At 50.0% G+C, this 12,882-nt stretch overlaps 1 protein-coding gene across 1 annotated transcript in view; it reads right to left on the reverse strand.

Moving 5' to 3' along the window:
• The window catches only part of Wnk2 (WNK lysine deficient protein kinase 2), a 106,164-nt gene that overhangs the window by 24,880 nt on the left and 68,402 nt on the right, over positions 1-12,882 (reverse strand). Inside the window, 7 exon segments of the mRNA XM_032885292.1 lie at positions 4,687-4,806; positions 5,362-5,407; positions 5,521-5,691; positions 8,431-8,547; positions 8,616-8,784; positions 9,586-9,635; positions 10,096-10,389. Of these exon segments, the coding sequence (XP_032741183.1) occupies positions 4,687-4,806; positions 5,362-5,407; positions 5,521-5,691; positions 8,431-8,547; positions 8,616-8,784; positions 9,586-9,635; positions 10,096-10,389 (967 nt within the window).

Below are 12,882 nucleotides of genomic sequence, written 5' to 3' on the forward strand. Positions count from 1 at the left end.
AGCTTCCCCTCCCATGATACCGATGGCACTGGATGTCTTCTAAACAGTATCCTTGCATCTATGGTTTGAAATGTTCTATCCATGGGTGGTGGTACACAGGTGCCCTTGTCCAGCACCCAAAGACACGGCTGGCCACAGAGAACCTCTGTGATAAGGCACCTCCTCCCTCCCTTGGGGAGTGGGAGAGATCTGACTTCCGGTTGTATAAACAGTTAATAAGAAGTCAACCCTTTTAAATTCTCAAACACACAGTATGGTACTAGCTTGCATAACTGAATGAAACCTGCTGCATAGCCACCGTCTGTCCTGTCAATCACGACTCTGCTCTCTGACTGTTCAGACACCTCCTTAACGTACAGTGGCATGCTATTTGTGCTTTTGTGAATGGCTTCTTTCATTCAACGTAACACCTCCCAGGGATACATTGTTGCCGATGACTGGATTTCCTTTTTAATGGCTCAGTAGCAATCTACTAGGTATATACATGTTCTCTCTAGCCAATATCTGGTAAACATTCCATTTGTTTCCATTTGACTATGGCAAAGGATGTTGCATGACACGGGAGAGCAGAAATTCTTCCAGAACTCGCTTTCAGTTCACTTGAACACTCCCATATGTGGGGTTGCTAAACCATGTAACAGTTCGGCTTTGACTTCGTGAAGAAACCCCATGCAGCTTCCTATGACATCTGTCCTAATTTACATTCTCACTAAACGTACAGATGGCTCCCCATTGCTCCACATCCTTGCCAGTGTTTTCTGTCTTTTGTCTTTGTTTGGCTTTTACATCTGTGTGCAAGCGTGCACACACACCATGGCACCAGTGTGGTGGTCAGAAGAAATCTTGCAGAAGTCGCTTCTCTCCTACTATGCTGGTGTAGGCTCTAACTTGAGTCACAGGGCTTGGAAGCAAGCACGTTTATCCACTGAGTCAGCTCAGCTGTGTGGTGCTGGGGACCAAGCCCGGGTCCTCTGCAAGAGTAGCAAGTGTTCTGTTTTTTTTTGTTTTATTTTTGTTTATTTGTTTCTTTTTCCAGACAGAGTTTCTCCATGTAACAGCCCTGGCTGTCCTGGACTTGCTCTGTAGACCAGGTTGGCCTTGAACTCATAGAGATCCACCTGCCTCTGCAGGTGCTTTACTCCCTGGAGTGCTGGGATTAAGTGTGCTCCACCACACCGGCCTGTGCCAGCACATGCTCTTAACCACTGAGCCTTCTCTCCAGCCCCATCCACCTTTTCACCTACCTACACTATTTACGTTTCTAGTAGACACATCTATTTAGCTCACGTTGTTAGGTTTATTATGCTATTAAAAATTTATTATTTTCTAGGAATTTTTCTCCCCCTCTAGGGTTTTTGTTTTTGTTTTTAAGTTCTCTCTCCTCTTTCCTTTTGGATTACTTGACTTATCTTTTAATTTGATTTTATTTATTATGATTTTGAGTTCATCCTTTTGAACAGTTCTTTTTAATGGTTATGCTAAGAATTCCAAAGCACACACTCGACTTCCCAATCTTCTTCGACTTCATTGGAATACACAGTCCACTGAGAGCCACTTCAGCGGGAATGCAGAAGCCTTGCAGACACAGACTACTTTGCCTGCCTTCTCACAGCTGTGTTCCCGATCTACACAGATGAAAAGTTCATCTGCTTTATGGTTCTGAAACTTCAACTGCCACATTTCAAATGACTCAAGAGGAGAATGATCTGTTATACATACATACACACACACACACACACACACACACACACACACACACACACACACACACACACACAAATTGTTCTTCCTACGTCCTGATGACGCTGTCTGGGGTTGTCTCCCTTCTGTCTGAAGATCCTGAAGCTTGCAGAGTAGGTGCTCTGGAAGCAAATTTTCTGAGGCATAAGGGTCACTTTCTCTGAAGACAGAGGTCTTGGTCATTGGGGCCTTTCTTTTACCGCCTTTCACATGAGTTGGCTTGCTTCTGGACATCATGGCTTCCATTGAGAAATCTGCAGCTCTGTAAAGGTCACCTCTTCCTTTTGGTGATATCATTTTTCTGGCTGCCTTTGCTTTTGAGTTTCCAGCAGACTGATGCTGTGTTCAGGCATGGTTTTTCTCCAGTCTTACCTGCTTAGAATTTGCTTGGTTTCCTAAATATCCAGGTTCTACCTCTGGCAAAATCTGAGGTACTTTGTGCATTACTTTCTCTACATCCTTTTTTCTATGTTCTCTTTCCTCTCCTGAGCTCTGGTACAATGTCAGAGCTTCTGTAGACCCTTGAAGCTCTGCTCATTTTACCCCACTTTCTTCCCTGTGCTCTAGCTACATAATTTGGATTATTTCAATTTTTAGTGTTAAAACTTGCATGCGTTTTTTTTTTCTTCTTCTTCTCTGTATCTTTCTTCCCTTGACACCTTCTACTTAACATTTGTTTCAAGAATGTTTGTGACTGGTGGTTCAGTCGCATTTATAACGGCAGCTTTGAGCTGCCAGATCATCCAACATCTGTGTCATCTCGCTAATGGGCAGGTTAGCTTTTTCCACGAAGCTGACATTTCCTAGGTTTCTACTTGCCAAGTAATTTTTGGGTTCTATTTCCAATATCTTGAATGACATATCAAACTTCAAATTTTTTTTTGGCTGCTATGGTGACTGCTGGTATTTTTGCTTCAGCTGACGGTCAACATGACCAGGAGTAGTGACCTGCAGATTGCAGCCTGCCTTTGATGGGCCATGGTTACAAGTTGGATCAATTTTCAATACTTTTTTTTTTTTTTTCAGGACTAATCTATTTGAAACTGGTTCAGTCGCTTAGAGGCCAGTCAGAAACCTGGGTGGGGTTTATCCCTTAGCTTAGTTGCCAATTTTATATGCTGATCAGAGTACACACACACACACACACACACACACACACACACACACACACCAGCTGAGAGTATATCAAAGACTTCAGATACTGAGACTACCTTCTAAGATTCTCCCATTGCGTGCCCTTGTGATATTTCTTGGTTCCCTTGGACTTCCTGCTCTGAACCACACTGGTCAGAAACCAGCCAGTATTATGACTGTGCCAGGTGGGTCTGGGCAGTGGAGAACATAAGAAAATCAGCAGGTTTCAGAATGCTACCACAGCTCCAGAGCTCTCCCCTCAAGGTTCAGCTGGCTCCTGCTCCATAGATTTCCCTAGGCACCAGGGTTCCTCTCTGAAGGCCTGCCTCTTTCAGTCTCTCAGACACAGCCTCAGCAGGGGCACCCAGATGCCTGGACTTTACAGCCCTTCTCTCTCCAGTTTAGTAGCTGCAGCCTTGCTCAGACACTCCTGTAGGATGGGAGATGCTCCCAGTTGCAAAGGGGCCAAGACTTGGCTTATATCTGGTTTCTGTACCCCTAATTAGGACCTGATACATTTTCACTGTCTTCAGGTTTCCAGTGCCTTTGACCTGTGACTTTCAGAACTCATCAAGTCTTTTGGTCCTCCCCTGTGGATAGTTAATTCTGTCACCTACTTCTCCACCCCAGGGCCCCACCATATCCAAACTTTCTGTGAATGGTTTCCAGGGTCCACTCCAGTATGTAGATGATTGGTGAAGGTTTAACTATGCTCTTAGTGGCACTTCACTATCTGTTAATGTCATACCACGTGGTGACACCTCATAGTCCTACCCTATGGCACAGTAAAATGTATCTAGCCTTGTGACAGGACTTTCCTCAAACCAGGGAGTGTGTAGAGGTCAAGGAAAATGGATTATGTGAAGAGATCCTCATTGTGAAAGTCACTCTTCAGGTGAGGTCCCCAGCCCCTGGCCTCTCAGGACAGGCTCAGTCCACACCAAGCATCCTTCACTGAACCTTACTATTAAGATGACCTCCAGGTTGGGGATTTAGCTCAGTGGTAGAGCGCTTGCCTAGGAAGCGCAAGGCCCTGGGTTCGGTCCCCAGCTCCGAAAAAAAGAACCAAAAAAAAAAAAAAAAAAAAAGATGACCTCCTCCCTGTGGTAACAAATCTCCAAAAGTATTAATGGGATTTGCTGGAAACATACAATAAGGCGGTAAAACTGACTTACATATCCTCTTCACGAGTGTAGTATACTGGAAACCCAAGCTACTTAACGATCAGCTTTCTTGCCAAGTGGTGAGGAATTGAAGCTTAAGTTTGTTCCAATGACTAGTTCTGCCTTCTAAAATCATAGGCATAAAAGACTTAACCAACCGTGCCGAAGGGGAAGTTTACAGATATCTGTGGGTGCAGGCAGTCTCAGGCGCAGGTAAATGACACGGACTGTCATCCGTGTGACGACTGAGAACTAAGTAGTCTCAGAACCCACCGTGCAGAGCAAGATTCAGAGAGCATGTGCACCATGGGTATAATGGAGGGTGACGAGGACAGGTAAGGGAGACAGTTCACACATTCATTATGCTGGCACCTCGCGTGAGTGGCGAGAATAAAGACAGCTCAAGCCAGTGCTGCCCCGGAAAAAAAAAAAACCAAAAACCAAAAACAAAAAACAGCTGAGAACAGGAAGAAACGCTAACACGACCTGTAGGCTGTCCTCAGCTTTGGAGGGACAGCACGGGTCAGCAGCAGCAGCAGCAGCAGCAGCTGTCACGGTACCAGGTACCCCATGTCTCCTAGTCCAGGGTTGCACAGACAGGAGCTCCTGGGCTGTTCGGGAAGGTGGTCTGGGTTCGGTGTACTCCTACCTTGGCTGGCTTCTGGCTGCAAAGAGCTTAGAGGAAGTGGGGGTGATGACTCAGAAGTGTCTGCTGCTGGGTGCTCAGCCACTGGACAGATGATAAACCACCTCTTCCCCGTGTGCAAGACTGAGAAACAGAGCAGAAAGAGGTGCTAGGAGAAAGCCGGTACCTCTAGGATAGGGGGCCATACCAGACCCCATGAGGAGCTCTAGTAAGCTCATCCCATCTGTGGAATTTTCTCCCAAGGGAGTGGGCAGGGACTCAAGCTCTCTCTCAGAATCCTAAACAGCTTCCCTCCATGGCTTCCTGCAGGCCCCTTGATAAGGAGACCTTGGGAAAGGAATTCGATCCGCTCCTTTCAACCAGAAGAGTATAGGGTGGGCACCCTGCCGGACACGCAGAAAAGCCTGATTCAGTTCTTGGGGTGTCTATAGCACCAGCTTTGAAGGAAGTGATGGCAGTCAGAGGTTAGTAGTTGCTGGGACAGGGTAGCCATTACCAACCGAGAGACCAACATCACCACTCCTACAATCCTTCTGGTGTAGCAGCCAAAGCCCGTGCTGCTATGCTCAACAGGGAGCTTCTGTCAGATGCCTGCTTTAGATCGCAGAGGATGCAGGGAAATGGTTCTTTCCTGAGGCTGGCTACTCTGCCAGGTACTGCTGTAAGAGACAGACTTACCATTCTGCTGATAGACAGGGGCATTGGCTTGGGACTGTCCATTCTCCTGCACGAGGGAAAGGGATTGTTGGGTCAGAAGCCTTGCTCACTGAGAGCTTTTTTTTCTGAGCCTCTTGCCTGCTGCACCCACCAGCATGCCCCGGGGACCTGGGCTCTCACCTCCCCCGTGGCCAGACCACAGGTACCCAGGTGTGGAGGGCTGGTCCCTGTATCAGAGCCATGATCAGCATCTGTGTCCTCACTGAGCATATCTTCTGCCTTGTCCATGACGTCCTTCATCTGCTCGATAAACGTCTCTCGCTCAGCGGGCAGGATGAAGTCATGCTCTACCTACAAAGAGACATGGGACTGCAGGTGTCAACCTTCCATAGACTATGGCTGCTTTGAGGCTCTATAAGGACACGCATACCTCTACCCTGCCCTAGGTATCCAGGGAAGACAAGACAAAGAAAGGGGTGTCCCCTGGTTGGGTCTCTGAATAGCCAAGGGTGAAAGTTGATGGCCCCAGAGACACAGGAATGCGGTTGAAGCTGAAAACCCTATCCCACACAACCGGATGGCCTCATGTGGCACAGCTTTCCTGAAGCAAGAGCTGAACCCCAGGCTAGCCCAAGAATTTCCAAGAAAAATAGGTGAACTAGTACTGGGTCTTGGGCAGAGGTCCTAATAGGGACACAAGCACCAGATAATGAGCCACACTTATTTTCCTAATAATATTAACAACAATACAATTGTTTTTAGACAGGGTCTCATTGAGTAGTCCTGGCTGTCCTAGAACGCACTATGTAGACCAGGCTGGCCTCTAACTTGCATAGACACTCTGCCCCTGTCTTCCAAGTACTGACTGATACTACAGGTGTGCAACCCTGTGACTGGTTCCCCAGTCACTTTCCTATCGGCTGTCTTTACAGTTCATCCTCACAGAGCTCTTGCCCTACAGCCCCATGGCTCATCTCAGCTTTTCCAAAGTCACGTCAGACTCAAATGAACTGAACAGGCAGATCTCTGGGTTCCATCCTTGCTGCTGTCCCAGTAAGGAACAATACCACAATTTCTCCAGCTAATGGTCTTTGGACCTTAGTGTCCACGCACAGGCCTTTCCAGCACCCACTTCGATCAGATATTGCCCTCCTGGCAGGCCAGGTCTGCATCTAGGAACCCATGATTCTATAGTGCCTGCGTGGGCTGCCTCCTCATGGTCAAGGAGTTCTGGTAGAACTGACTGTCTCCCATCCCTCACCCAGCAGCAGGGACAACGAAACAGCCCTGGCCTGGGATGTGGAGGTAACTAGAAGGCTAATACCATAGCCCAGATACCGGGGCCTCTGGGCTAGGCTCACCAGGATACAGTAATTGCCCTTAATGCTCCCGGGGTGACCTTGGCCCACTGTGTCTTGGCCACCTTAGGCAGATTGAGCACAATTGATCTCTCCCTGTACAATTGCTCCAGGGAGAGACATCAACTGTCTTCTTTCCTAGGGGGTCTGTAGTACCTGCTCTTTCTAACCATTTCTTCCCATGCATACAGATGGGTAGCCTCACACATGCCTGGACCATCCATCCTTTGTGAGTCGGCCTGTGGCTCCTACCAGATAGCCAAAGAATAGTATTCTTCCAATCACCTAGAGTATACCCCCAGGAGTACCACTGCTCCCCCGATGAGGCTGAGGCTGCCCTCCTTAGCTACCCAGCCCCGAGTGTGGCTTGCAGGCTGTAAGTGCAGGGCTGCCTGAGGGGCTAGTGCACCAGCTGTGTAATCAAGAGCACCCAGGCAGGCGACACAGGCTGAAGCATGCAAAAGCGTGTGGAGTGTTGTACGTCTGGCAAAGCTAAAACGCAAGCCCCCTATGGCTTCCTGATAGGAATAGGTTTCTTCTTTTTTTTTTCTTTTTTTTTTTTTTTTTTCCGGAGCTGGGGACCGAACCCAGGGCCTTGCAGTTGCTAGGCAAGCGCTCTACCACTGAGCTAAATCCCCAACCCCAGGTTTCTTCTTCTTAAGAAGAAATTAAAGAGATCGAAAACACACTTAAAAATAAAACAGGGAAGAACATAAAAATTCTGGGTTCGAGTGTGAATTGAAACCAAAACCAAGCTAAATTCAAACACCTGGTTTCCACTTCACAGTGGTCTGCCAGGGTAATCAGCCCAAGACCCAAGGAGCGCAGCATCCCACATGTGGCAAGATGATCCCGGACGAGGCAAAGCTTGTCTAACACCCGTGATGACCAATAATTACCGTCAAGTTGAAGGACCTGGAGTCACCCAGGAGACAAAGCTCTGGGCAGGTTTATAATGGGCTTCCTACCTTAGGTTCATTGAGGTGGAAAGGCCCTTCCTAAATGTGGACGGGAGTGCCGGACTGAATACAAAGGAGAAAGCTGGCTGGATACCAGCACTCGTGTCTCTCTCTCTCTGCTTCCTGACTGTGGGTGCAAGGTGACAAGCCACCTCACACTCCTGTTGCCAAGACCTTCTCTAGCCGTGAGCTAAATTAAACACTTCCTTCCCTGCTTCTTGTCAGGTGTTTTGTCTCAGCAGTGAAACGAGTAACTCCCACCGAGCCCCAGCCACCATCTACACCTGTGCTTCCACGGATGCTTCCAACCCCAAACGGGCAGGGAGCAAGGCAGGGGGCCATCGGGAAGCATGGACTGCGCGTGGGCTGTCTGGACACTCACATACTGCTTAGTGGGGAGAGCTTTTAGGTAACTAAGTGTCTCAATCCTTTATGGAGTCGTAGGAGGAGAAAACAATAGAATGAGAGGAGGGCCTGGGTATCCAGGGAAACCTGAACCTGAAACCAAAAGGATGTAGTTTAGATTGAGAGCTGTGCAGGTGCTTTGCACCTGAATTGTCCTTACACAGGAGTCTGCGTTAGAACCCACAAAAACCACCCGCAGGAAGCTGATGCTCTCCCTGGATATCCACAGCTCTGGGGACAGTTGCTAAGTTTTGTGCCCGACCCACAGGCCACCCAAACACCTCCATGCAGGACTGAACTCAACGTTTTCACTTTTACAAGAGTCTACGGACCTCAAGGAGGCGGCCTCACCCCTGACCCAGCCTTACCATGTATGTGGCAATCTCATCTGGAGCGTCCCCATCGAGGTCAAACTTGAAGGTCACCATCTTGTGGTTATGCGTTTCCAGCTGACACTCCACCATCTTGTCCCCCGTGTTACACACCTGTAGGAAGTCACGATCAGATTGCAGAGGACGTCACACCCATGTGCCCCAAACAGCAGGTCACTCACATTCAGGATAGTGAGCCGGGGCCGGCTGGCCCTCTCCTGCCGGGAGCGTGCACGAGTGGACCTACGGTGGTGTTTCCGGGCAGCCCTTCCCTCCAGCCTGCCCGTTCCAAAGGTGCCTTCGCAGTTGTCACTCAGATCTCTTCCAGAGGTGACATCAGAACCTCCCAAGCTGAGGGGAAACAAGGATGTTAATGGCATACATGGATTACCAGAAAATGTCTACCCTCGGAGCTTTAAAGCCTTAAGTGCCTAGAGTTGAGATGCTCCTGGGGGTGACCTAGGGATGATACTCGGCCTGTGAGGGGACCCAAGACCTCTCTCTCTTTTCCTCCAGTGCCCACCCGGTACCACCCAGGGGCCAGGGGAAGCACTAGCTTCCCAGTGACGGGCTGGATGGTTCGCTAGGCCCTTCTGCCTGTGAAGTGGATCTGCATGCTTCTCTTTCCCCATTTGAACAAGACCTCAGGCCCTCTGGGATGCTGTGAGGGCTGTGGAGTCCGCTGAGCTTCCTGCATGCACAACATCCACTTTCCCGGGGTGGTGGGATCCCAACTCCCTCCCTTACCCACCTCAGTAAGGACCAGCACTGCCACCCCAGATCACAGGAGGAGAAACCTGAACATCTGGACCTAGGTATACCACACAGTACTGAGACTCTGCCCATGACCTGCCCCTTTTGGAATGCCCTCAGCACAAGGACTAGTGCTAGGACCCATAGCTCATCAGGGACCAAGGACAACCAGAACTCAACCTGGTCTGACGAAGCCCAGAAAGACGCTCCCTGAGCCACTCTGGCTCAGATTTGGAAAAGGGACGTGGGCGTGCAATATCTGTTTAAAAAAAATCCTGATAGTGCCCTGGCAAAGTAGGGCAGGATCTGAATGAAAGTGCCAAGCAGTGCTAGGCTGGGCTAAGCTGGCTCCTGAGCCTGCACCCGCCCCCCCATCCTGAGGGCGAGGCTGAGCGGTACCTCTCACAGCTCTGTGGGGGGCCAGGGGGTTTGTCTTGTGAGACCTGCTCCTAAAATAAGAACAGAGTAAAGAGAACAGGGTTACATTGTGCTGATCTGCCTCCCCTCAGCAGGGAGGCCAGCCACAGCATGCAGCTGCCTCCCCACCACCTCTGAGGCTCTCCCCACACAGAGCCCAGTGTGTGGTAAAGGGTAATCTTAAAAGGCTTAGAGGCAAGCAGATTCTTGAAACCCAGGGTTGCTTCCTTCCACAAATTGCTAACCTACTTTGATCATTCCCTAAAAAGGACACGCAGGGTTTGCAAAAGCCCTCGGCAACCTGCATACACTCTCTGAGGAAAACCCATTTCTGAAATCCATGCTCTTCCTCCTAATGTGGGCCAGGGCAGAGCGAGAGGCAAAGCAGCTTGGAGGAGCTCTGTTCCAGAGCCCCCTGTGCCTCCTGCAAGCTTCCCTCACCTGAGGGCTGAGACCCCAGGTGGCTTGAGCAGGGGACAGGGGCGCACACACCTCTTGAGCCACTTCCACCGTCAGCTGGACAGCAGGGCAGGGGCCAGCGACTGCAGGCCCAGTGGGCAGAGGTGGGTTTGTTGGTGGGAGGAGTGTAGAGGTCTGTGTGGGCGCACTCTGAGAAGCTGCGACCACCGTAGGGGCCAGAGAGCTGGGGAGCTTGGGCAGGAGCTCAGGGACAGTAGGCAGCAGAGTATCTGGCAGAGGAGGGGAAAGGACAGCAGGCGGCAGGGACACAGCAGAGACTGGAGCAGCAACATCCGTGGTGTACGAAGGAGGGTGGCCCAGCAGGACCTGGGGGGCACAAGGGATAAGAACACAGGCTGGGTGCCAGGGGGCAGTGGCAGAGGCGGAAGGGTGAAGGAATGACCCTTTCCTATCCGCGTGTTTCCCGAAAGCAGTCCCTGTCTTAAAGCACATCTGGAGTGTGGATTTGGCAGAAGCGAGAGGACATGAGCCTCCTCACACAGCTCTGTGTGGGAAGACAGAGGCCTAGACGCCTAGGAACTTCAGGATAAGCCCAGATGAAGGAAGACTCAGAAGGTAACACACACTTAGTATCTAAGCTGGGCTCTGGTGGTTTTCCTGGTATATCAACATCTTGCTTCTCTAGCCTTCAACCTAGTTCAGAGCATGGGGTAGCTGTTCCTAGTCATAGGTGCACTCTGAAGAGTACTCAGATACCTGCCATCTCTCAGGAGACAAGGAATTCGGGCTAATTACCTCCCCCGCTCTCCTGCCCCGTGAGTGTTTCTCTCAAATAGCTCTTTGGAAGTGAAAATTAAAAAAAAAAAAAAAGTGAAAGAGAAAGAAGATTTCGGTGTGAGAACCGTCCACAGCCCTGGGAGGGCTGAGAGGCTGGAGATTCAGTCGCTTTCTTCTCTCAGGAAAAGGGACAGCAACATTCACTTAGACCTATACTTGGTTAGCAACCCCTGCGGCCTCAGAGGCCACTTCTTTCCTGGACACACACTCCCTCTGCTGGAAGGGACGCCCGAGGGCAGCCAGCCCAGCTCCTCGATAAACTTCCAGACATTAAATGTAATTTAAAAAAATTTAAAAGGGGGTCAAAGCCCTGGATAGTTTTGTGTCAGCTTGACCCAACCGAGAGTCATCAGAGAGGAGAGAGCCTCAGTTGAGGAAACGCATCCCTAAGATCAGGCTGGAGACAAGCCTGTGGGGCATTTTCTTAATTAGTGATCAAGGGGGAAGGGCTCATCCTTTGTGGGTGGGGCCATCCCTGGGCTGGCGTCCTGGGTTCCATAAAAAAGCAAGCTGAGCAAGCCAGGGGGAGCAAGCCAGTAAGCAGCACCCCTCCATGGAATCTGCATCAGCTCCTGCCTTCAGGTTCCTGCCCTGTTTGGGTTCCTGTCCTGACTTCCTCCCGTGATGCAGAGTGACATGGAAATATAAGATAGATAAACCCTTTTCTCCCCAAGCTACTCTTGGTAACAGTGTTTTGCCATAGCAACAATAACCTTAACTGAGACTGTCAGCCAGATGGCTCAGTGGGTAAAGGCCTTGCCTTCAAACGTAATGATCCAAGCTTGATTCCTGGGACCCACATGATAGGAAGAGAAAAATCAACTCCTGTGAGGTCACTCTACATGTGAACTGTGGCACACATGAACAATTCCCCCTATTAAATGAATACATATCTGCTATTTGAAAAAAAAGAACAAAAACAAAAACAAAACAAAACATAAAGCGGGCCGGAAGCAGTGGCTCAGTGTTTGAGCACACACTGCCTGCTCTTGCAAAGGACCCAGGTTTGTTTCCCAGCATTCATGTTGGGCGGTCACAACAACCCATAACTCCAGCTCTATAGGGATCCAATGCCTCCGTGGACACCTCCACTCACATACCTAGACACATAATTAAAAATAAAAATAAGTCTTTTTAAGATTAAAAATAAACCTCTAGAAGCTCTACTAGTCAGTGGAAGAACCGACTGATCTGTAGCAACCAGAGAGGCCAACAGGAATGAAAAGGCCCAGAACACACAGACGGTGCCAGACCCTGCTCTCCTGCACACAGAGTTGCTGCTTAGCCGCCCCCCCCGCCCCCCCCCCCAGTCATCAGTGAGCTCAGCGGCCGTTGACACCTCGTACTAGCAGCTCACTCAATGAGGACACAGGACCAACACATTTCTTCCCACCAGCTTTTTAGACAAATGTCTTCTGCTGGCCAATAAACACTCCTCCCACCCCCATCTCTCCAAGCGCAAATGCCTCCAGAAATGAAAGAGCGAGACGTCGAATCGAGGGTGTTGTGTACACGCTCAGAGTGAGCGGCGTAAAACGGAGCCATGTAGTACCTGACACCAGGCTGCTCCCCCTGGACCCTTCCCAGCAAAGCCAGAAGGAGGTGTTGGTCTGCGTCAGAGGTTCCACCGGTAGGGGACATGCCTCAGCTTCAGAGCTGTCAAGGCTTAACGCTGGGGTGAGATCGGGTTTGGAGAATCTCTCAGGTGAGGAGAGGCTCAAGTGTGTGTGCATGGGGGTGGGGTGCCGCCAGGTAGAGAGAATATCTACATTGGGTACCCAGTACCCGGAGACATCCAAGTGTAGAGGCCTCTAATGAGGGGACTCTGAATTCAGAGGGAGGTCCAGGCCTGCTTTCCCTTCTCCTCACACGGATTTAAACAGACCAGACCAGACAGTCAAACATAAATGTCCTAGGCAGGTGTGTGAAGCCACGTGGCAGGCCTCTTGCAGTGAGGCACCATCCCTACGTACCACAGCATCCATTCATAGTCAACCTGACCCACTGCGTGAGTCCCCGCCT

Source organism: Rattus rattus, chromosome 14, assembly GCF_011064425.1.
Source record: "Rattus rattus isolate New Zealand chromosome 14, Rrattus_CSIRO_v1, whole genome shotgun sequence".
NCBI lineage: Eukaryota > Metazoa > Chordata > Mammalia > Rodentia > Muridae > Rattus > Rattus rattus.